Source organism: Battus philenor, unplaced genomic scaffold (genome assembly GCF_028537555.1).
Source record: "Battus philenor isolate CCGP_79_NKW_IND1 unplaced genomic scaffold, ilBatPhil1.0.hap1 SCAF_8, whole genome shotgun sequence".
In the NCBI taxonomy this organism is placed as follows: domain Eukaryota; kingdom Metazoa; phylum Arthropoda; class Insecta; order Lepidoptera; family Papilionidae; genus Battus; species Battus philenor.
In genome coordinates, this window is record NW_027181748.1 from 11,511,709 (window position 1) to 11,536,038 (window position 24,330).

Genomic DNA, 24,330 nt, shown 5'->3' on the forward strand with positions numbered 1-24,330 from the left:
TGTAACATTTTTAATATTTTATCTATTTGAACGAAACAAATCAATTATAATTAAATAAATATGTTGGTACCGCAGCTAGCCAGCTATCGAGAAGAAAATGAATTTTTATCAAATTATTTACAGATATGATTTCTGTTTCAAGTATATTTTCAATATTATTTATTTAAATATATTAAAAATAATTTAAAAACTAAAACTAATTCAAAATTATTTAACAGCATTACAATACTGTTCCATGAAACGACCTCAATTATAGAGTGCCTTTATCAAATGCGTCGATACTATAAAGTTTATATTTAACCTATAAAACAGCTAATTTAGTAGACTTTATTGGCTGTGAAAACGACGATCCAAAATAGGTTTATTATCTATATGACACGACCTTGACGTTAACGAAATAGTGACGCGTGGTACACTACCACTTACTCAACGCGTAAGCCTATCTTAGTCCATGAATCGAATTCAGATCAATTTTTTTTTACTAGATTCTTTTTTTTATTTCTTTACGAAAATAATGTCATTCCTCTAATTTAAGAGAATAGTAACGTTTCATATCAATACATTATTATGAATTACAATGAATTTGCTTCGCAACTGAACTGACATTTTCACACTCGTCGTGTATTTCTAGTCCACTATTGCTTGTCGTGTATGAAAGGGCTTATTTAACATCAACTTTATGTTTCAACTAATAATGCTGTTACTAATGAAGATGTATCTAATGTTTAAATTCTTTCTTTATTGTCACCGATATGTCCGCTGACATCAGTCTGGCTGGACTGACTTATCTCGACACACTAGGACTACCTCCATTCTAGGAGTTATCTTTCTAATACATTTTTAACAACATATGAAGGTCTTTGATAGAAACGTTGAGACGAAAACAATTAAATAGTTATTTTTTCTCTTGATGAAACTGTCTCTGCGTTTTAATTTAAAAAAATGTATTTACTGTGCAACATTTGTTCCTCTACGACTTTTGGATTAATAAAAATGTTAACATTTTCGGAACATAATCTGTAAATTAAAATTCGCAAAATAACGTGTTACAAAATGAACTTACTAACAATCACTGCTATCCCTGTAACCATACACCTAAAATCTCACCCGTAAAACAAACACACCGATGTTCATTCAATTAGTGGCGCAATGAAGACAATTTTCTTTATGGTGCCCCGGGACGCTCCCTGTCCCCATTTTAGCGCACCACTACCAAAGAAAGGGTGGTGGGGTTGTGCGGGGTGCAGAGCCGAGCTTTGCCTTCGGGATGACTGAAAACCTTACCCGTCTGACAGTGACGATCGAGCTCGGTGTACGTGATTTCCTCTTCAAATTTCCAAACGATTTTTTTTTAATTTTTCACAATGAGCTTCATTTAAAAATGTTCTCATAATACAATCCTTTTTTATTTTAATTACTACGTCTGTTTACAAATTTTACAAATCTCGGGAATGTTTCATATCCAAGTTCTTATTGATAGCCTTTAGTCAGTTTTAATAGATATCATAACATTGACAGTAGCTTGATCATTCGAGTGTATTAATTATACGAAAGAGATCAATTGTAAACGTACGTGAACGTTATGGAGTACATCTCAGCACTGCAATTTATCATAATCGCTGCATTTTTTACAGGTAAGATTACTTATTTAAAAAAAAAATTATATAATACCAGTGTACTTTAAAATTCCTAATTTAAATTAAAATTGTAATATACGACTGTCGGTTTTACCTGATGACAAATAAAAAGTCCGTGTGACATCTGCATAGACAATACAGACGTAAAGATACTACCATATACTCGTACTCTGTTAATAAAAGGTATTTTCATTATTTATTTCTTTATTCATATTTACTTCGGCGGATATAAAATAGATGCTGTGAAAATATTAGCGTTATTTATTCATTTATATAATGTTACAACTAAGGGGTGTACTGTGAGAAAAGTATATTAGTAATTTGTTCTTAAATTACTTACATTTTTTATTAATGCGTAGTGTGACAGGATAGTTTTATTATTTATTTAATATTAAATCATCTTGAAAATTCCTTTTTATGCAAAATGGTCGAAAGTCTGTTGGTTGCGGAAAGTAACCTTGTGAGAAAAGTTAAAGCAAGACAACACAAAATAAATTAAAAAAAAATGAATTTTGATTACACCGAGATAATAAGCTAAACACTATCTTGTGATAAAAAATAGTTAGAATTTTTAAACACGAAATCTGTTACTAATACTACGTCGGTTTTACAATATTCAACATAAGACATTTATGTATACAATTTATTATAAGTCATGCATATAGCATATGGCAAAAGTAAATTGTAACCACTGAAGGGAAAAGCTTTCGTCTGTCTCATATCAGGCCTAGCGTCTAGAAACGTATTGCTCCTAGAAAAGCTAGAGATTGAGAAAATCTTATAAGATCTTTTAACAGTTCGAAAGGCAGTTAGTCTAATTATAGTAACTGATCAAGCCGCGGTTCATCTCCCTCAGAGAGCCCGGAATCGGAATGTTAAATGCTCATTAAAAAAGAGCCAAAGCTCAAGTTCCCTATAGAGAGGTTATTTGCGTGTGGTCACTCTCTGGAAAGTGTACGTAAAAGCACCGACTTGAAAGTTTCCACTGATGAAACATCTATTGTTAAAGCCCGAGCCGAGGTTCCTGGAGTATAGTTAATAAACAAGACGTTTAGACTAGCGGCTTACCACGCCCCACCTACTAAAACTGTAAAATAGCGACAAGGGAAACAGAAGATGGTTTTAGTACCGCGCACTGCATTGTGATCTAACTTTGTTTTCAAAAATCAAAGCAATTCAAATATTACTAACTAAATCAAAGCATCCAAGTTATAGCAAAATTATCATTAGTACAATAATATAGCCAAAAATACTCCAAAATCTGTTCTATCTAGATGTGAAAAGAAGTGAAACCAGCTTATATCCACCCACAGAAAAGCAAAGACCTATCCCTGAAGGTCTCCACAGTGAACGCTCTTGCACTGCCCGTATCCAGCGACTTTGACTATGTCGTCTGTCTACTTAGTGGAGGCCTACCCACGGCACGTCTACCAGTTCGTATTCGTCAATTAAGTACGTTTCGACCCCAACAGCCGACGGCTGCACGAGCGACATGCCCCGCCCACTACCACTTAAGACGAGCAATTGTTCAAGCTATTCCGCGAACCTTTGTTTTTTTAAGGAAATCCTAATTTCTGATTGCATCTTGCTGCGAATCTCCAAGGATAACCCTTTCCATTACTGTCAGAGTAGTTACCAAGGGCAATTTTGTGCTAGATTTTGTTTAAAGTAAGTCAGGTTAGCACTAGGGCATATTACTTCACACCTTCTCGTCTTCTATCTTTCACTGATTAAAAATGAATGGAATATTTTAAACAAATCCAGAAAATACCAGTGATAATTGAAGATGTTTTAATGATTCCGAAACCATCGTAAAGAATACTCGAAAGCAAAACAATACCTTTTTGATTCAAGTAAGGCCTTTGATAATGTCTATTCTCCCTAAAAATTAAGCCAAGCCGATGTTAGAGATGCTTGTATTTCTGATGTCTAAATGGTGAGGAAGTGAGTGACATGAAGTTCTCATACGGTGTGGTGTATTGTGAATGTTTAGCTGATGTGAATTGTCTTTAGTTTATGTCAATGAGCTGTGGAACTTTTCATTATAAATTCATATCACAGGCAGATGATACAGCTGTAGTTGGGACATAAATTTTTAAAATGTATCAATTTTCTGCATTAGATTCAATTATTTTGACATAAACAAAACAAATGAAAAATTACTCGAAACTAAAGAAAATTACGCTAGCGAGTTTCTTATTTAAAGTTTTTAATGTCATCAAAATTAACCGTAAGCAAATAATACAGCGCAAGAAATTTTATTACAAGTTTATTACTATTTGCGAAAATATTTTTTCACAGACCAAACAAAGTAATATTTTTTTATTAATTTATATATATTTGAGAGCAATAAATAAAATTATAACAAATTGTTTTAATAAGTATCCAATTTGTTTATAAATTTTAAAAATCCTAATAACAATTAAGCAGATTTCATATTAAAAGTGTGTTATTTGCTTAAACGAGAAAAAAATAGAATCCAGGAAACAGCAGGACTACACTGTTCTGGAATTATAATTTTTATACTTAATAATTGCAAAAAAAACATTTTACTGGATCACCATGATTATAATGCGTAAATAAAAGGAGTAGATTTTGTCTACGTTAGATTTGTCATCAGCTGTGATGGCTGAAAAAGGATAGTATATCATGAATAAAAAAACATTATTGTAATAAATTTGATAAAACTCGGTGTTAAATGTTGTAAAAGTTTCATCAAAAGTTTAAATGTACATTTTTAGAATTTCATGTTTGTTAGGAAACAAGATTGACGTGAACCGGATATGACCCAAAAGCAATGGCGGACATCGCGCGAAGCGCTTCCTGTTACAGTTTTGTTTAAAAGTAATCGATCAACTCTGATAATGTATGTAACCACAACCGCCAATAATGAGGAAACGAACGAGATTTGTTATATTTTTAGCACTTTCGGTTATTATAAATCTTTTATTCTCCTAAAAATACAGTTTTTACCAATTTAGAGTAATTAGACCCTTATAGTTTTTAGCATTTAATTGAGTAGATACTCGACGGTCTGCTTGTTGTGGCAGTTTCAGCCTGATGGACTCTGGCTGCCGACTCGAAGAGGAAGCCCAGGTCTCTTGCGACAGCTGAAACTGCTGTTCACTGAAATTATAAAAAAACTAAAAATCTAGAAACTTTATTATATCTGGTTTTTTTTCGCTACTTTATTATTTTTATTGTAACGACTGGTTATGATTTGTCGTACTGCCCATAAATGAATTAATATTAATTTTTATTACGTTATTTATCTTACAATAAAAAATTATCTACAATATCCCTTATTTTACCAAAAAACATTATCCACAAATTCTACCATATCAACGAAGACATTGAAAAACTCGATCAGGACAACAAAATAAAATAGTTTGTTGCCACAGGTGTAAGAAATATATGGAGATGCTATATTAGATTGGCAAAACTTTTTGTGTCAATTTGCCTAAAATTGTTTATAATTTAATTATATATAAAGGATTACAGGACATACGTACATTTTATTCCAAGCGTAAAATGTACGAAATATTCTAATACTTTGAATAAAGAAAGTTTTGTCTTTTTGGTTTCTGTTAGATGTCAGCAAGGTTAGTCTTGTGGGGCTGTTACAGCTTCGATGGTCACAGGTCTCCATTCTGCAATCCGAGAGCTTAAATTTAAATAACTCTACGAAAACGTGCAGAACTTACTAGTTCTGCACGTTCTCGTGCTTCTCATGCGCCACTTGGATGTTTTGTAGCGCGTTTGTGTGACTGAGGTACAATGTTTCTTCGTCCCTCCGGGTGGTACCGTCATTTTGGCAGCTTCTATAAGTTCTCGGTGTCGAAGTTTCCTTCTTTCCTAGCTTTGTTTTTTCTGGCGACCCTCTCGCATGGGCGTCTAGTCCATGTGGTAACTCTTGTTGGTAGCCTTCCTGCTCTTAGGAGGACGCGCTTGATCCTTTTTGGGGTCGCTGGGTCGATAAAAAATTGAGAGAAATTTTGTTAGAAAAGTTTTTTGTTGTCGTTATTTACTGTATTTTTTTTCGTACGCGCAATCTTTTTGCACTAAAAACGATAACCGATGATACGTACGAATCTAAAATGTGCTATATATATACGTATATATATAATGTGCTACAATTTATGCAAAACGACACAAATTAAGTTCTCAGAGACAAGTCATAAAAACGCACGACCGCAAGGCGCCGCCCGCCGGCACTCCCCTGACATTTATCCCTAGCCCATAAAAATAAATATCTACTAGGGAAACATGGCCGCGAAGGTTCACTTTTGTAAAGGCCTCGGCGTGCCCGTCCCGTCGCGCTCGACTGACTCAACGCCCCACTAACCCGTTTCCCGTTTTATTATCTATAAAAATGACGCAACGCTTTATAAAAAGTGTAATGTCGCACATTAAAAATTACTTGGACGATCAATTAATTCTAAATATGGAATCTGCGACGTAATACTTTCACATATTTTATTTTACACTACAGCCATTGTGCTACGGTCAACATAATTTTATGAAAATCTTTTATGTCATGAATGAATCGTATCTATGTATTATTTTTACAAATTCTTAAATGAAATTTATACCAGTTATTGGAAATGACTACACCATAAATAGTTATTTTTAATTTTGAATTCTTTTGTAATAAACTTCAACGTCATCAATATTTCAATCATAAAACATCTGCTGGTGTACCTTAGCCTCCCCCATAGATTTCTACTTTGGCCGGTAGGAAGCAGCTTGCATCTAGGTTCTCCGTCGACCTTAACATGGTCGTGTGTCCACCTGAATGGACATCTACTCACTGCCAATACAGTCTTCTAACCCGCTGCGCTGTTTAATACACAGTTGAGCTTCTTCTCGTGTTTTCGATATAGATCCGTCAAGTTATCTTGGTACAGATGGAGAATAACAGTCGTCGAGAGGAAACATGATATTTTCATTCACTCTTTATGAGCAGTGGCGATATAATAACCAGAAATTAACGCGCTTGATATATTTTTTTATTACCATGCTACTGTTCGTAAAATATTTTCATGGTTTTAAAAATAATATGAATTTTTACATATAAATAGAAGCATTTCCAAGGTTATTTGTTCTAAGTGTTAGTAAAGTGTTAATAAAGCTCTATACTGGTGAATTTTCTTATTAATTAGCTCATTTTCTGGCAATTCATTTATTGTACATCTTATCAAAAATCAATTTTAGTCGGTTTCAGAAACCATAAATAGCGTAATAAAAATATAGTCAGAAAATGAAAAAAAGTGAAAATTCAGATTATTACATTTTAATTAGTTTTTAGTTTAATGTTATTTATTGTTAACTATCTGACACAACAGACTTTGTAATGTTTTATTGTGATCACAGGGTGATTGGGAATAAGTGTAAAAGATTTTTGTTGGTAAATAAGCTGTAAGTTCACTCCTTTAAAGCTTTTACACCTATAGTCAATCACTCTGTGTATAGGCCATCAAAAATTTATAAACTAGCAAGGAAAACTACACAGCTAAATGAATTTAAGCTGATTTTCACAAAGGGAATACAACATGCCGTTTCAAATTTATGAAAATAAAGAAGAAAGATTAGCTCTTACGTACTATCTGTTGTGTAGATAGATTAACAAAGAAAAATAGGGCGAGGGAAGCGATATGGCGATGTGAAATGTGAAGGGTCAGCTATTGCGTGCGGCCCCGGTGACAAATGATGATTGTTGTCTTTATTAGAGTCCTAGTCCTAGCGGTGGAGGAGTTGAATGAATGATTCGCTTTTTTTCTTCTATTTTTTGCAACTTTATATTTAGAGAATTACGTTTTTTTAAAGCTATATATATATATGCATATTTATGTGTAATATATATACATGTGTATAATATATATATGTGCGTGTGTTTGTGTGCATATATGTATATACATATAGCTACGGATTTATTGATCTAAGTTTATCTTTGAAATTTATGTAATCAAAATTTTTAATTGCGTCAATTTTTATCAATTTGTACGAGAAGAGTGGAAAAAACGAACTCGTTCACCAATAGATTCTAATATTTAAGTTCTTACCGCTGATTCCCTGATTTTGGTTATCTTGTTTTCACGTAAGCATATATTAAATCAACGTAAAATAAATTGTTTCATTTTCTACAGATGTAGAGAAGTTATAGTAATTATTTACTTTATAAAAATATTGTAGCACCATACGCTGTTAGCAAATTAATATTATTAGCACTTTGTTGATTTAATCTATGGTGATGACTTATGCTAAAGTCTAATGCAAATAATCGAAGATTTGACATTCGGAGGTTAAAATAGTAGTCTATTGCGATGTTACATTATTACAAACATTAATACAGGAAAAATCAGAAATAATGAATATTTAACATCGTTTCTTTGTTTACAGAGCAACACCTTTTATTTATCTTATATCCAAAGTTAACATTTAAATTGTCTAAATAAATATCACCTATTTAATCAAGTCTGTAGTAAGGTAAGCCCTGTAACAGAGCCCAAATTACTTTCACATAACCTAAATTGTATTTAAAGCATTAAAACACAAGTTAATATATTAAACATTTTCATTCATTTATCACATATTGATTTATTAGGCGAGTATTTAAATTATGAAATTCGCAACTACTTTTGTTAGTTTGGTACATTTTTTTACAATAATTTTATTCAAATTTTTCATTCTTTTTTGATACATTTTAAATCTAAAACCCAAATTAGTTCTATATTTAAGCTAGATTAGTTAATCTATACTATAACATAGTTATGCCTTAAGCTGTACGTTTTCGACTCCTTTATGACAAACAAAGTACGAATTCGTGTAGTTTTTTTAATAATGATTTTTTTTTTGGTTTTCATAACCAGTATAAAATGTTAGTTATACAATAGATAAATAGTGTCATTGTTGTTTTTTTCTTTAATTAAAAACGTTTATGTGGTGTATCGGTATTTGTTACCTGAGTTTTTTTTTAAATATTTTCAGAGCATGATGTTAACTTCAAAAGTTTTCTTAAAATCTACTTGCGTTTTAATTCATTCAATAAATCATCCTTATTTTGGGGAATTTTATTCTATGAAGAAAGTATTTCAGATTGCATTTTATTAATGTCGAAATTGCCGCAAACAAAACTAGAGGCAGCATATTAAATAATTATAAAGGTACGATTTATGTATTCTATATTAAACTATTTAAACCGTGTAAGATAAATCCTTCAAACAGTGATTAATGATTGCTAATTTTATTCACATTTAATGTAACAAGTAAGTAGCAATGGCTAATTATGTAATTAATTAATAACAGTAATATTTTAGCTTATAACTCGAAATATATTTTGTATTTATCGTCCCGAAAAAGTCCCTAAAATTTTATCTGTTATATTTGTGACTAAAAATAGCAACAGTCTATTTTTTGATTTACTGGTTACCCCGTATCCAAATACACAGTAAAATTAAAAATAGGTGACGTTCAAATTAAATTATTTTAATCTAAGAACAAAATATTTTACAAGATTTATTCAGGCACTTTTGGTATTATGTTGTATTTTTGTATCAAACACAAATATTCAAGAAATAATTTATTGCGCTGTTGCAACCACACAACCGCGGTGCACTGAACTCTACGCGCAGTGCAGCTGTGATATTTGTAAAACGCATATCTACGTTGGCGAGGCGGTTAATGCACTCTCGTACCGTCTCCATCGGCTGCTCGCCTGGTAGCACAGACGCGCAAGCAAGCCCATCGCGTCGGTCACTTGACAACGGACAGAATGATAAAAAATACTTTTCTTGCCAAAACTCATTATTAGATTTAATTTTAAATTCTGCGTCTGATTGAGATAAAAACAAAGATTTTTTGTTGCATCTCAAATTTTATAAAAACAAAAAAAATATCTAATTGTACTAATTTTGTTCGACATAATTGCTATTTTACCTATTACAATTAATTTTTAAATTAATTTTTTTCTGAAACATTTTAGCAAAAAACTACTTTACTATGACACAAAAGGAAAAAAATACTTATAATATTTTTTTTAAAAAAATATTATTGCCAAAAAACTACTATCCGGTGGGCAATGGTGTCTCTCCACACCCACGCTTACCGCATATCTTCCACCTACCACGGAATGAATGAACGTGCGTGCGTACAGAGTAAGTGAAACAATAACTTCATGTTTATGTGATCCTGGTTGCAGGAGATTGTATGTTTTCAGGAGGAGAACAAGACACGACAAACCAGTTAGAGAAATACTTTTTTAGTGTAGTAACAAAACTCTGCTCGAAATATCCATCCTCTCTCTCTTTCTTTCGATTATGCCCTTAAGGAATGTTGCTCTCGCTAAATATGTTATCCTAATACTTCTTCGATCTAATTACGCATATCATTATTATTTTCCCTTATTCGGCGGTCCTCATCCCTTCTACGAATAAAAATGAATTCGCTAAAAAAAATTGATCATTTTTTTAATTAATTTATGCATTGAAATTTAATTTATAAAATAAAAGCCCTTTTTCGCAGAAAAAACGTACGCGTATATTGCTAATGTGTATTATATCATCTCAACACAGAGGGCACTCTGTGTATGTCTAATTGTTAAAATATATCGAACGTCCCATTCTAATTCTCCCAAACCTGGTATTGCTAGAATATTTTCTACGGCGTTGCTCAAAGTATCACTCCAATTCGGCGCACCTGTGTGCGTAGGCCATCGTCGAATTCGAGTTATGGGGGAATCGATTTCTGTTCACCATATCTTCTGAACGTCTATGTAGCCTTGGTATTTTCCGAACGGTTCGACATTATCAGCAATCGCCGATACATTTCCAATAAATAAACCGAGTTTGATACAGAGGAGTACCTCCCTACTCATCGATATAAAAATCTTATTATAACATTTATTACATCATTTTTCTTTTATCAAGTTTTTGATTGTGTTCATTGCCATTATAAAATATAAGTAGGATATTAGTAAATTATTGTGCTTATTTATTTACTACTACGATCTTATTACACATCCAATCACATTTTTATGAATCAATAAATTTTTAACAAAATTTCAAGTCCGAAATTACCATGTTCGTGCTAACAAATACCTCACTAGGATTTTTTATTATAATTAAATATTTTATTTATATTAATTGGCCCAATTTTTTTATCAAACATAATTATTTATAATCAATATTTTTATAACATATGTATATTTATGGTTTTTTAACCGAATTACAAAGAAATTGAGTAGCATTAATTACTGAAAAAATAAGCTAAATAAAAAATCTATTAAATTTTTTGGTTTTCAAAAATTCATCATTTTCTTCATATCAAATATCAGTACATTTATTCAATTCTAATATTGTAGTTAATTTTGTTGCATTGTATGGAAAAGACAACACTGTGTGTAGGTATAAAAAGGGCCGGCGGAACGAGTGCGTAAACTTCTTGTCTTGCGTAAGAACGCTTTCTTGCGATTGGTCGAAGAAACCACGCCCATTGCGTAAACCTTGGAATTCGACAGGCCCTTCACTCGACCCTTTTTTCCTCTACGCACTTTATGCGTTCCTGGTCAACAGTATTTTAATATAAATAATTTAAAGGGCCCGATATGTCCTACAAACAAGATTGATTGATTTGTTAATTAATTATTTTCATTATTTATTCTCCAAAAACTAAAACGAGAAAGGATGGTTCTTAATTTTTATAAGGGGACTGGCATTATTTATCCAAGTAATAATTATTTAACTTACAATCTTTACTTGTTTATTATATTGTAAGTATAAAAATGCCTAATCTGGTCAGAAAAAAATGTGTTATTTTTTAAATAACCTGAGGAATAATGGGCATGTCACTCCCAATGACTTTGTACACCAGGAGAACATATTTCGTTAAGAAATCTTGCGACAAAGGTCATTTTTCTTACAGGCGTTGTAAACACATGACAGAAAAGAATTTTTGCACTTTGAAATTTTGTCGTTACGAACATTTTTTAGACGTGTATATAGGCGTTTCGAATTAAATCATTAATACAAAAATTCTATTAGAGAAAAAATTAAAATTATACAATGAAATTTACTAGTAATGGTGGAATAATGATTAATCTTTTATGCACATTTTCCGCCAATAGATGGCACAAAAATAAATATTAATAAGAGGCTAATCCGTATAAATCATGAATTTCATGCCAGGAAAATTGCTTGTCTTTTGTGGTGAACCATTTTCCAACTTCCTCGAAATTGCTAATAATAAATAGCTGAGCACGATATCCCATCCAAGTTATTTCAATGTGTCTTTCACTGGTTTTGCCCTTTGAGAGGGAGCATCGTCGTATGTAACAAATTCAATTTGTCATGTCTTCTGCCACTATCCGTTCGACTTTCGCGATCAATGCATAGTTTAAATTAGTAATTTGATGGCTATAGCGTTATGTATTAATCGTTTCGCCGCGCTTCAAAAGTTCATAATACATAATACTACTTTGATCTCACCTGACACGTAGAATCATCTTCTTGCTTAAGCGATTTGTCTTTAGTATCGATACGTTTATATCGCCAGGTTTTTTCTGCTTCACAATGGGATGCATAAATATTTCCTCCTTGCTTTCCTCAACGAAAGAAAAAAGAGTTCCGAGTTACCGCTAACTAGTATAGAGATATAATAACTATGCCTAATAAATGTTAGTATTTATTATAATATAGACCCAATAACTAAAATTATCGAAAAATCATCCAAATTTATAAAACATCTCAATAATTAAAAAAAAGAGAACAAAAAGGACAAGCATGGCGGCGGGCAAGGGTTAGCTAGCCGTTTCGACCAAGATGGCCTCACTTGAATCTTTATTACCAGGCCAACATAAACCGAAAGTATCGAAACGGAATTCGCTTTTGGATTTGTACGACTTACAAAATTTTACACGTCTGTTTTAGTACTGCATATCTGATGTATTAAGATGTCAATTTCATTCAAAATTACTAATAAAAAAATAAATCAAAATTTTTAATAGTTATAAAAGTTTAATAGCTCTGAAACTTAACTCTAGATAAAAGAAAATAACACCACGTATAAAAATTACATTAATTGTAAAATTTATACCATAAGAATTTAATGCTTTTATGGTCCATGCAGTCATTTGTATTATTTGAATTTCTTTATCCTTAAATGGGTACGAAAGCATAAACTAACAAAACGTTCCAAATTTCAACGAATTTAAAGGCAATGTCGTTCTTTGACTATACTTGTTCCTCAAAACCATATCAAATATATGATGTAACGTAATTTTTATATTATGTAGAATGCTTTCATTAATAATGTAATGTTTATAACAATATGTCCTTATCCACAATAAGAATTTCACTCATAAAAGAGTATGTATGAACTATCAATTATAATATTATTTTTGTAAAATTTAATGTAACTGATTCTTTTACTGCCTCTTTTTTTTCGAAGTGCATATTTCCACAAAAAATCTTTTTTTTTAAATAAAAAAATATTTATAATATCTTTACTAAATGAGAACAACTGACAATTCTATTAAATATAGACATGAAACATTTTGAATCAGCAACCCTCACAAATACGCAACAAAACTATACATAAATTTAAACAACCCCTTTGCTAGGGGAACGCACACATGCATGCCATGTGTGAAGTGGGTTCTCTTTTGAATCTTTGAATCCCTGGTACATGCAGCTCACATGTTCAACCCTTTAACATCGCTTACATTATTTTGTCACACACATACACTTACTTACTTATTATAATTTAAAGGTTCTCTCTCATTATTTATTAAAAACATTATAAAGAAAAAAACTATTTTTCTTTTGATTTGTTTCTTTTGAAATGTTATTATTTTATTTTATAAAGTGATAATCTATTTTTGACGGGGAAAATTGAAAGGACACAGATTGATTATGAACAAGAAGTAAAAAAAAGTACAAAACACGAAGGACTGAGAAGTAGGGGGAAATCGGGGCTCCACACGCCCCGATGACGCAGTGACATGCGTCAAAACCAACCGATACACCAGAGGCGCAGAATAACGAAGAGCTATTTGTATACCCGTTTATCATTATAATGTCGTTTACGCCCAACCTTCAGTTATGCTCACTTTCGAATAAATTTCTTTAACGTAAAAAGAATGCATGAAAAATTTTTGTTTCCTTTTAAATTCGCGACTATACATATGTACCTAGAGCCATATCCATGAATGAAATATTTAATACTAACTGCTCCTAAGAAGTTCAAATCCGATTTAAAATAAAAATGAGAATACATTAATTACAAACAATATTATAAAAACGGACATGAACAGAAAATTAATGATATGTTTATACAATGTTACATACGATTTAATGATAATAGAAATTCTGATGTTACGTGGATAACAAGATTATTTATTTTAATTAGTTCATGTTCAGAAGTAATGCAAAGCTTTTTTTAATGTATATTAAAACTAAAAAAATATTTGTATTTCTATAAGAAATAAAAAAATTATAAGGTAAAATAAATATTTAATCCATTTTATTACTCAATTTAAGTTTTAATTTCCAATAATATTGAGAAAAGCCTTATGAGTACCAAATTTTTTATTAAATTTATTTTATTTTATTTTTATTTTTATGTTTATTTTATATTTATTTCACTGTATTTCGTAAGAAAAGGTTATGCCGAATCAGTTATTCTTTTTATTTGTTTTTCACATTTTGTGTTTGGCACATTATTCGATTTTCTTATTATTACTTGTTTTTGAAATTTTGATAATGTTACTGTTTAAAAATTAATTTGAACGAAGTAGCCAGACGGTATAAACAAATTGAATTTTATTATACTTTAATGCAATGAAGTGCAATCTGAACGGACGGTCGTTGCACTTTACATCTGGTCGTTGCCTGTTATCCTTGAGTGCTTATCCTTGCGCAGGACGGCGCGCCACTTAAATCTCTTATAATATTATGTCGCCCTGGTAAACCGCAGGATATTTTGTCCCTTTGGGAATGCATGCACCCACCTAAGGGATCATAATCTTTTTTCTTTTACGCAAACAAAATTAACCTATGCATTAAAAATGTTAAATTAAAGAATAATATAAAATTATATAATCTATACCATGGTAATTGACATAAATTAATTTATTTATAAATTTTAAAGTTAGTTAAATATATTTAAAGTTAACTAAAAATTGTGTTTCATATCCCATAAAACTCTTTAAAAAGCTTTTATGATAAATGATGCTTTTTGCAAACAAATATTTTCTGTAAATTTAATATTTAATCTAAGAATATTTTAAGGAATGAAGAGGATATAAATCAGAGAGCTGATTTAATTGTGAAGAGAGCGGTTCTTTACACAAAAGCAAACTATAGGATCCGCCCTCTCGAAGTAGGAGTGGGGGTGTGTTAAAAAGGTACATTAATTGTTGTTATCCTTGTCACACCAGGGAGCTTTTCGGGAAAGCTCTTTTGAATCAAACCTCCATATTGGATATGCTACCCTGGTACATTCCCGCGCCACTAACGCCGCTGTCGCTAGCCGCTTTCTCCAGTAAGATGAACTTTATTTAGGAATTGTACTTCGAGCGAGATGCACAGAGCGCTACGTCTCTTTTGTTACCAAGGGCAACCATGCCAACTTTCAAAGCTCGGGCAAAACGAGTTAAACAAGAAACAAACTTTATTTTCCTTGTTTTACTTTTGCTTTCTTCATTTCAAAGTAGCCAATTATATGTTCATTTCATGTTAAACAAGCTTCATCACATTAGTAAAAGAGCATGGCTTTAATACTTTGAACTAATTATGCAACAACATAACTGTTTAAGTAATAGCTACAAAAATATGTAACGAAATTGACGACAGAATTTTTAATTACAGAATGCCCATGAATATGTATTAATTATCCAAAAAACCTGAAGATTTAGGCTTACAATAATTCAAGCGCAATATGTCCACACACTACTTTATATCCTTAAAGCTTACTATACTCCAGCAAAGATGTATCACAAATGAAACAAAAAAGAGATTCTGCAAACCATAAACAACGGCTTATGTATTTCATCTAAAAAATTAAAAGAAATGTGTATTGAGGACTATTTCGGTAAATTCCATGAATCCAAATATCGTAAGAAAAAGGTGTCATGTGTATAGTTCATCCTCATCCTGTCAGCCAATAGACGGCCACTGCAACTCATAAGCTTCCCCCAAAGATCGGTACTATAAACGGTCTTGCGCTGCCACTACGACAATCTTTCGACCTCATGGCGGTCGGTAGCACGAGCGCGATGCGCCGCCGACTGCAACTTCGGACGAGCAAGCTACGTCATCGTATTAATTAGTATTAACATGTTATTAATTGTTCCAGCATGCAGCTGTGTCCGCAACCCGCAACTGGCGCCGCAAACAACGACCACAGCTTCCACAACTATGCCCACGATGGTATCCAGACTGCCAGATCCGCTCACAATCGTGCAGGAGCTACCAACTGCGCCCCAATCGATTTGCTCGGAAGCGACAAATACCAATAACCCGTTGGGCCGTCTGCGAAGCGCCATGAGAAACATCAGCTATACGCAGATGAACGCATTCTTAGATGCATTTCTCGTGTTCTATAGTGACGAACATTTGGTTGGTTATATACGTTACATAGACATTCATAATCATCATCATCATTTCAGCCTTTCCCACATGCCACACACACACGTGCTACAGCCTGTCCGATCCATCCACTGTTAGACATAGGCGACCCACAAAGATTTGTTATAAGACCGATTGCAAGGGGCTTCCATCCTCCATTTTCCGACTACCTTAATAACGTATGTGTTCACCTTATTGATGAACGTCCTTCGCTGCGCTTGCCGATCTAAAGTTTCCATTCCTGAACCTTAAGTCTCCAGCGGTCATTACCTCTGCGCACCATGTGGTCTACCCATTGCAACTTCAACTTACCAGTCGGCCGGGCTATGTCAGTTACTTTCATGTACGCGTCTCCACATACCTGATTCGATTTTGAAGAGAAATCTCGAGCATTGCCTTTCTTGGCTCGTTGAGCGATTGTGAGCTTGCCAAAGAGACCCGAAGTGAGACCGCGTTTCTGTGCCCTGGGTCATTACTATTAACACACATTGGTTGTATGCCTTAAAAAGGATTAAATTCTTAATAATACGTAAGATAGTAATAGTTATATGGGTACATGATTACATTATTTTGCGCAGAGTGAGGAACCGTCGCCAGAAGAACGTCGTCTGCAATATATCAGTGGTTGGGATGGGGTGGGAACCGCCGCGGTGGTTTCAGACGGAGGCGCTGCACTGTGGGTGCCCAGCAATGACGTGCGCCGAGCTCGCGCCTCCGTGTCTTGCGCCTGGCTTGTCATCGACGAGGGTGATCCCAGCCAGCCAATGATAACGGAGTGGATAGCGGTAAGCTTATAAATGTATAGATACGAGCCCTTTTCCCACTATTAAATACATCCATTGAATTACATAGAAAACTAGTTGCCTTAAAAAATTTAATTATTTACTGATATAGAAGTTAGTATAGGTGTAAAAAAAGCTTTGAAGAGGGTGCATTTAAAGATCATTTATTAGCAAAAAGTTTTGAAGAAAACCTTCATCCTACCTACTTCCAATCATCTTGTATTATCCCTCCGAAATATGAGTTGTGTTGTTTTATTTATGCGACGAGGCCAAAACTTAACAGTAAAGTCTGCAAGGACAGATAGTAAATAATAATGAACTTTTAACTATAGTAATCTGTATTTTTAAAACGCTTATTATTATTATATTATCATTACGTTATTATTCCTGAAGCCATTGAGTTTTAGATAGAGTGTAGTACATTAATTAACAGCAGATAAGCTATATGTTCACAATTAAAAAAATTTACACGTACAACCAATTATCCTGCATACTATTCTGTCTTATTTAAACTGACTGTTTTAAAAGCTTCTGCTATTTTTTTGTCTTGTTATTTTCGGTTCTAATTACTTCTAAATATTCTTTGTCGACACTCAACTATAAAAAGTGTATCAACTTCTCGATATGAATATGTGAAGTTTTCTTATCAGGAGAGACCCGGTCGCAACGGACGAGTGGGAGGCGACGCGAGATTAACCTCCGTTTTGGAGTGGCAAAATTTGTCCAGCAATTTACAGCGGGAGGGAATGCAACTAATCCATGTGCCCACATTTCTTGACCAGCTGTGGGCCGAGGAGCCAAACCCAGCTCTGCGCCGTCCAGAATTCTCGCGTATAGTAGCTAATTTGCATCATCTAGAGTATACTGGTATGTTATTTTGTAATTTTAAAATAATTTTCGTAAATAATTTTTCATTATCGAATTTTAAAAAAAAAATTCTATCCGAAATTTATGGGCGAAACAGGACGCATTAATGACCTTCAGCCAGTTACATCATTTGGAATCGCAGTTGTAGTAAAAAAGAAACAAAAATTACAGATTAATATTAGAAGATGTATTTTGAATATTTAATGTTTGATGTATGATCAATGATACTACTGATATACAACAATGTGAATCAAGTTTTATGTCTATGTGAAGTGTAGAAATAAAAAAATAAGAATGGCAAAATAAACTCAAATCGACTAAATTTTGTAACCAAAAACTTCACAGTTCTGGGTGTACGCATATATTATAGTCTTACAAGATATCGCAGACTTTCCTCTTCTTAGTTTAAAATCTAAAATAATCTGAAATATGTGGAATTTAATTAACCCATTCACATGTTTGAAATTATCAATGTAATCATGAAATCTTGTTAAATTTTATTTCAAATGAGCAACATTTTAAGATCAGCAGCAACCGATGGCTGTTTAGCACTTATAATTTTGAAATAATTGGCGAACCAAAAGTGTTTGTAAATGCGGATTTATATAAAGATATCTTGAATTCGAATTTTGAAAAATATAATAAAGAACTTTATGCCAGGAATGTCATGGCGAGAAAAAGTGGCGGCGACAAGGGCAGAGTTACGTGAGCTTGGTGCTGACGCTATGGTTGTGACAGCTCTGGACGAAGTGGCTTGGTTGCTAAATGTACGTGGCCGTGACGTCCCGTATGCGCCTCTACTCAAGGCCTTCGTGATCATCAGTATGAAGGATGTACGCGTGTACGCACCGCCCGGTAAACTGTCAATGCCCGTCCGTGAAGCACTTGCCGTATACAATTGCTACACCTCCTCCAATAATTGTACGAGGTATGTGATTAATTATACAAATACAAGGAAACATCATAAACAATACGTCTATCTATATGGTGCTATTAAATATTTTGAAATGCAAAACTGCACAGCACTGCATGCAATAAGGGTTGGATGGTAACCCTTTTACTATCAATGGCGCTTAGTGTGTTAAAGACGTGTGTGAAAGCGATAGCAGTAACAAAACCCAGACTGAGTTTGTTGTGGTTTCTTAGATCAGGCTCGTGTCAGGATGTAGTTTTAATTTAAGGGATGTCATTACAAGAGAGTTCAATTTGATCATCAAATTGAGTTCATCCGGCATTCTTCTCTTGATTGACGCGTGGCGTACTACCATAAATAATTTAAAGTACAAAACAATAACAGTAAAAAGTTGATGTGTACAAAACAATGTAATGTTTACGCCTTAAACGTGGAAAAATTTCAAATGTTGCAATGATATTTTTATATACGGCTTAATCCTAAAAGATATGTAAATAATATGTCAAAATGAAAATAGTAGATTTAATTACTGCTTAGGATGAAGTTAATAAAATTGCTTTCTCATTATGTGCAACAGCCGTTATTCTGTTTAATACATTGAGACGTTTACTATTTTACTTTAAAACATTACTTTTCCACTAAAGCACAGATAGCTCGGTGGTTAAGAACTGCCTTATGATCGTTAGTCGCGCATTTGATAAAACAGGCTTATTGCAATACCTCCTTTTTGCATCATACCCCTAACTACTGAGGATCATGACCGTTATTGGATAGTAAGTGTCACATTTTGTTACGACACTATCTATGTCAGGTAATTGTAGAGAATAGGCAAGTAAGCTACTGTCTGTTTCTAGGTTTAAAAAGTATGTTCCAGTTTTTAAGTGCGGTCAATAAATCACCAAGAATTCGTCTTAAATGTTCTACTAAATCATCTAAGATTTTGTAAGCTCAAAGCCCGAGTTTTATTGAAGAAAAAAGTCATCTATCAATTCTCCCTAAGTTTTCCTCACCTTAATAAAAAGCTTGAGTCTTAGCCGAGGAAATATAAAAAGTCTAACAATAAATATTACTTTCCAGGGTTAATGATTATACTACAATTTATTCCGACCTCCGCCGTGCTTCCGAATCAAAAATCCTTATCCCGACAGAAGATACGTTCCAGCGAGGGGCTTCAGCAGCTATCGCACAAAGTATTCCGCAATCGAAAAGAATGTTCCAACCTTCTCCAATTATTTATTTTAAAGCGCAGAAGAACGAAGCTGAGATTAAAGGAATGAGAAAAGCGCATCTGCGTGATGCTGTAGCGATATGTACGGTTCTGAGTTATATTGAGAGCATGGTAAGTAAACACATACGTTTAGAAACTCTCACATAAATTTCCAATCAGACTTGCTTAAAAGGGCCTGCATCATCGTCATTTGTTCACCTTGCGCTTACGCTGCTCTAGAATCTTAACTTCACAGCGGCAAATAGTTATACGCGCTTTGCGGCCTTTGTTCTTTTTAACTGATTCCATTTGTTAATGGAGCTGCCACTTGAACGTTTATATTCTATAGAACGCTTGCTAACCCGCGGGTACTGACCGACACTAAAATAATCGTGTCGTTGACATAGGACGGACTTCGAGCATCGGCTGACGTTCAATAGGACGATAACATATGGGCCGAGCTACTGTCGGAACTTTCCATGGTATTATCCCCGCAGGTGTATAAATAACCATGTAATATTGACAAATACATGCGTTTTGTAATGGCGTTCCCTGTGGAACAGTCATGCGGATTACTTTACAAAATAGTCTTTTATTTGAATTCGGATAGAGGACCTCTACTCCTAAGGTTTATTTTAGCCCCGGTCAAGACACGCGGATTAGCAAGCGGCGGATAAAATATAATTGTTCAAGTGGCATCTACATTACTAATGGGGATTATTCTTATTCAGGGCAAAGCTGGTTTGAACGAGTTGTCTGTGGCCATGAAGGTAGATGTAACCCGCGCAACTCAGGCCGGGTACGTGGGTGTGTCGATGCGCACGCGCGCTGCCTTCGGGCCGAACGCCGCCGAGCCGGACTACCGCGCCACTAACGCCACCAACAGACGCATTTTTACAAACTCCACACTTGTTATACAATCAGGAGGCCAGTACGATGGTGAGATTTAAGATTTATTTACGTTTTTTTTTACTTAACTTATTTACTTGTATGTCTGTATAAGAGATTTTCACCTATGTACGGACTAAAAACGATATAACGCTGCTCTGAAGCCGTAGGACTTTTAAAATTGGTAAGAATGTTTCTTTTCGCCGGGTTCAGGTGAGAAATAAAAAAGCTCAAATGATTTTACAAAGAATCCACCTGCAGGAGGCGTTAAGTAGGCTACTATTCGATATGACAACCTTTACGAGATCGTGTGTTCGCCTTATGGGTTGCCGGTCCAAGCTCCAGAACCTTAAGGCCTTAGCGGCCAGCTGTTATGCTGTATATGTCGGTTAATTTCTTTCGTCTACGTATCTTCTCATTCCTGATTCGATCTCATTACTATCAGTCAAAATTTACTTTTGTTCCGGATAACAGAGGGTACTACAGTAGTGACACGTACGGTACATTATGGCGTGCCTTCCCGAGAAGAGCGAAGAGCTTATACTACTACTCTGCGGTCGCTGGCGGCCATGAGCATGTTGCAAATGCCAAGTACCCTACCTGCTGCTCACGCTGATCCCGTTGCCAGAGCTCCTCTCTGGGCCGCAAAGCAAGATTACCCCTCCTTGACTGGTCATGGAGTTGGCGCCGCACTTAATCGACGCGAAGGTTTGAAATGTGTTTTAGCACGATATTTCCTTTTCTACAATACGTTGATTTTTAACATTACACTTTTACACATATAATCATACTTTCGCATATCACGTAGTACACACGACTATTTTTCACTTTTGCTTATATATTAAAGTGTCATTTTTACATATGCTCCATTTCTATCAATCACGTTCAAGAGTACGTAATTTTAACGATTGCTGATATTTATCTGACCAACATTAATATTTTATTTTTTTATTATTATGTTACCAATAATATCTTTTCTACTCGCATTATTAACTGATTTATTTCTTAGAATTCCTTAATTAATAATTATTTTATTTTTTAGATCCAGTCGTTATAGATTACAGGCAAGATACCAATTTGCATACTTTCCGAGAGGGCTACTTTGTAACGAGCGGTAAGACATCTCAAATACGTGCGGATCATCTCCTCAAAATAAAATGTTTTTTTTATTTATTTAAGACATATACTTTTTTAGAACCTGCATGGTATGAGCCCAGGAAGTTTGGGATAAAATTGGGCAATATCTTGGAAGTAGTTACTAAAGCTAATGGATATTTGGGTTTTCGTGAAGCGACATTGTTGCCCTATGAACCTAAACTTATTGATCGAAATTTGTTAACGGAATACGAGGTAAGATTGAAGTAAATCATGAATTGCGATAAAGACAATGGCTCATTATCAATTTCAGTATTATTTTTAGTAACTCCGCTTACGTTGTTTATATACTAAGTACAGTTCTACGTCATAGGTAAGTAACGTCAAAATTAATATTTGTTTAATTTAATAATTTATGCAGATATCTTGGCTGAACGCATATAATGAACGAATTCGAAAGACGGTTGGTCCAGAACTCAACGATCAAGGTCTCACTGACGTTTACTATTGGATGATGAACAAGACGATACACATTGAACCGCCATCTAAGGCCAAGAAATTAACCGGTTCTGCGGATCCTGGACAGAAAATATCTACTTTATTTTGCTATCTTGTAATTGCTAATGCCATATTTATTCGTCTCTAAAATTTAAAATCTAATATAAGAACCATTAAAATTAGAAACCCGAAGCCACATGACTGCCCCATAACACATTTTTCTAAAATTAAACCTACTACACATTAAATGTATTTTTAAGTATTGATAAGTCTAATTTTATGTTTGCTTAGTCGAACGCTTTCTTAGTAGAACTTTAAATACTCACGCATGGGAAACATATGTTATAACCTTTTTAGTCTGTAGCCTTTATTTGTTAAGTAGGCATAAACAAAAATATAAGAATATGTGAATTATTCAGTAAGTAGATATTACACTTTTTAGCTGTATTTACCTATCTCACTATCGTTAAATTAGGCTTGTACGCCATTATTTCTTAGAAATACCATAACCAACATCTTAGAATAAAAAAATAAGGTAACGCACGTAGCAATCTTTGTAACCTCTTTTTAACATCTTTGCATCCTTGTTGGAGTATATTGATAGTTTTAATATTTAAGTGACATTAAAAATTTATTTATCGGTTAATTTTGGTACATTATAATATGTCGATTTATTTATATGATATTTAAAATAAAAACTTTTAATACCTTGGCCTTGTAACATTAAAAAAGAACTCATCAAATTTGGGCCAGATATGTTTCAAATATAAAATAGACTAATAAGCTTTCGTAGTTTTTAATTATGTAATAAAATTTATCTAAATATAGTTTTATCTAAATAAATTTATCTAATATAGTTGGAAAATGGAGAGCAATGTCATGCACAAAGTGCCTTAATAAAACCGTAGTATGTACAAAGCTTAGTATTATTAGAGTAGATGAAAGTGGGATTGATAATTTGCTTTTATATTATTGTTGTATCGATGTTAATGCATGTTGTTAAAAATTATTATAAAAAGGTTCAAAATTATTGCTCTATATAACCTGTCTTCGCGTATTCGTAAATAATGAAACTATCATAAATTTTAAATGATTTTGTCAATTGTAAATTTATTTGGAAAAATTCCTTTTCAAATATTAACAGGTCAGCTCTAATAGACAAGAATGACAGCAAACGTCATTCTTATTTATATTCGTAAGAAATAAACCAGGGAAATTCAACCATTGCAGAGCTGATTAAAAATATTTGTTACACAATTCAAGATTATTTTGAGTTTCATCTGTATTCAAATTATTGAATCATAACTGTATATAGTATATACGATATTGATAAAAGAATAAGTATGTTTTAGTAGCTTGATTTTCACTGCCAGTTAGTACAGTGTATTTGTATTAAATGTATCAAAACATAGCTATCTCGTAATGAATATGTATACAATTGACGTGTTGCAAATGATCAAATAAAATATATGATAATATACTTTATAAAAGTGGACAATGTTTATTATAGTTTTAAATTAAAAAATACACTGTATGACAAAACATATCAATTAATGTGCAATAAAAATAACTACCATTTGAATTTTTAATGTTTTATTTGTATTGGTCCATGTTATATCAAAAATACACTATGAAGCAATTATTTAATATCCATACATAGCATCACCCAACACAGTGCTAAACAAAGACCGTATATAACTATATATAACTTCTAGTAGCCGGAAAAAAAGTAACAACAAAAGTTATTTCCACAGGTTTTAAAATATTTACATTGCTTCAGAAAAAAACGATTTTAATCAAAATCATTTTCAAGTTTCTAAAT

The 24,330-nt window shown here is 33.2% G+C and overlaps 1 protein-coding gene across 1 annotated transcript; it reads left to right on the forward strand.

Moving 5' to 3' along the window:
* The first annotated feature begins 1,556 nt into the window (after positions 1-1,556).
* On the forward strand, positions 1,557-23,120 carry LOC137931724 (xaa-Pro aminopeptidase 1). The gene is made up of 11 exons (XM_068775217.1): positions 1,557-1,634; positions 15,987-16,249; positions 16,837-17,043; positions 17,691-17,907; positions 18,568-18,835; positions 19,898-20,159; positions 20,759-20,966; positions 21,390-21,623; positions 21,958-22,029; positions 22,111-22,265; positions 22,432-23,120. Exons 1-11 carry the CDS (start codon positions 1,583-1,585, stop codon positions 22,654-22,656), a joined length of 2,163 nt encoding a protein of 720 aa, XP_068631318.1. The 5' UTR covers positions 1,557-1,582; the 3' UTR covers positions 22,657-23,120.
* The last annotated feature ends 1,210 nt before the right edge of the window (positions 23,121-24,330 follow it).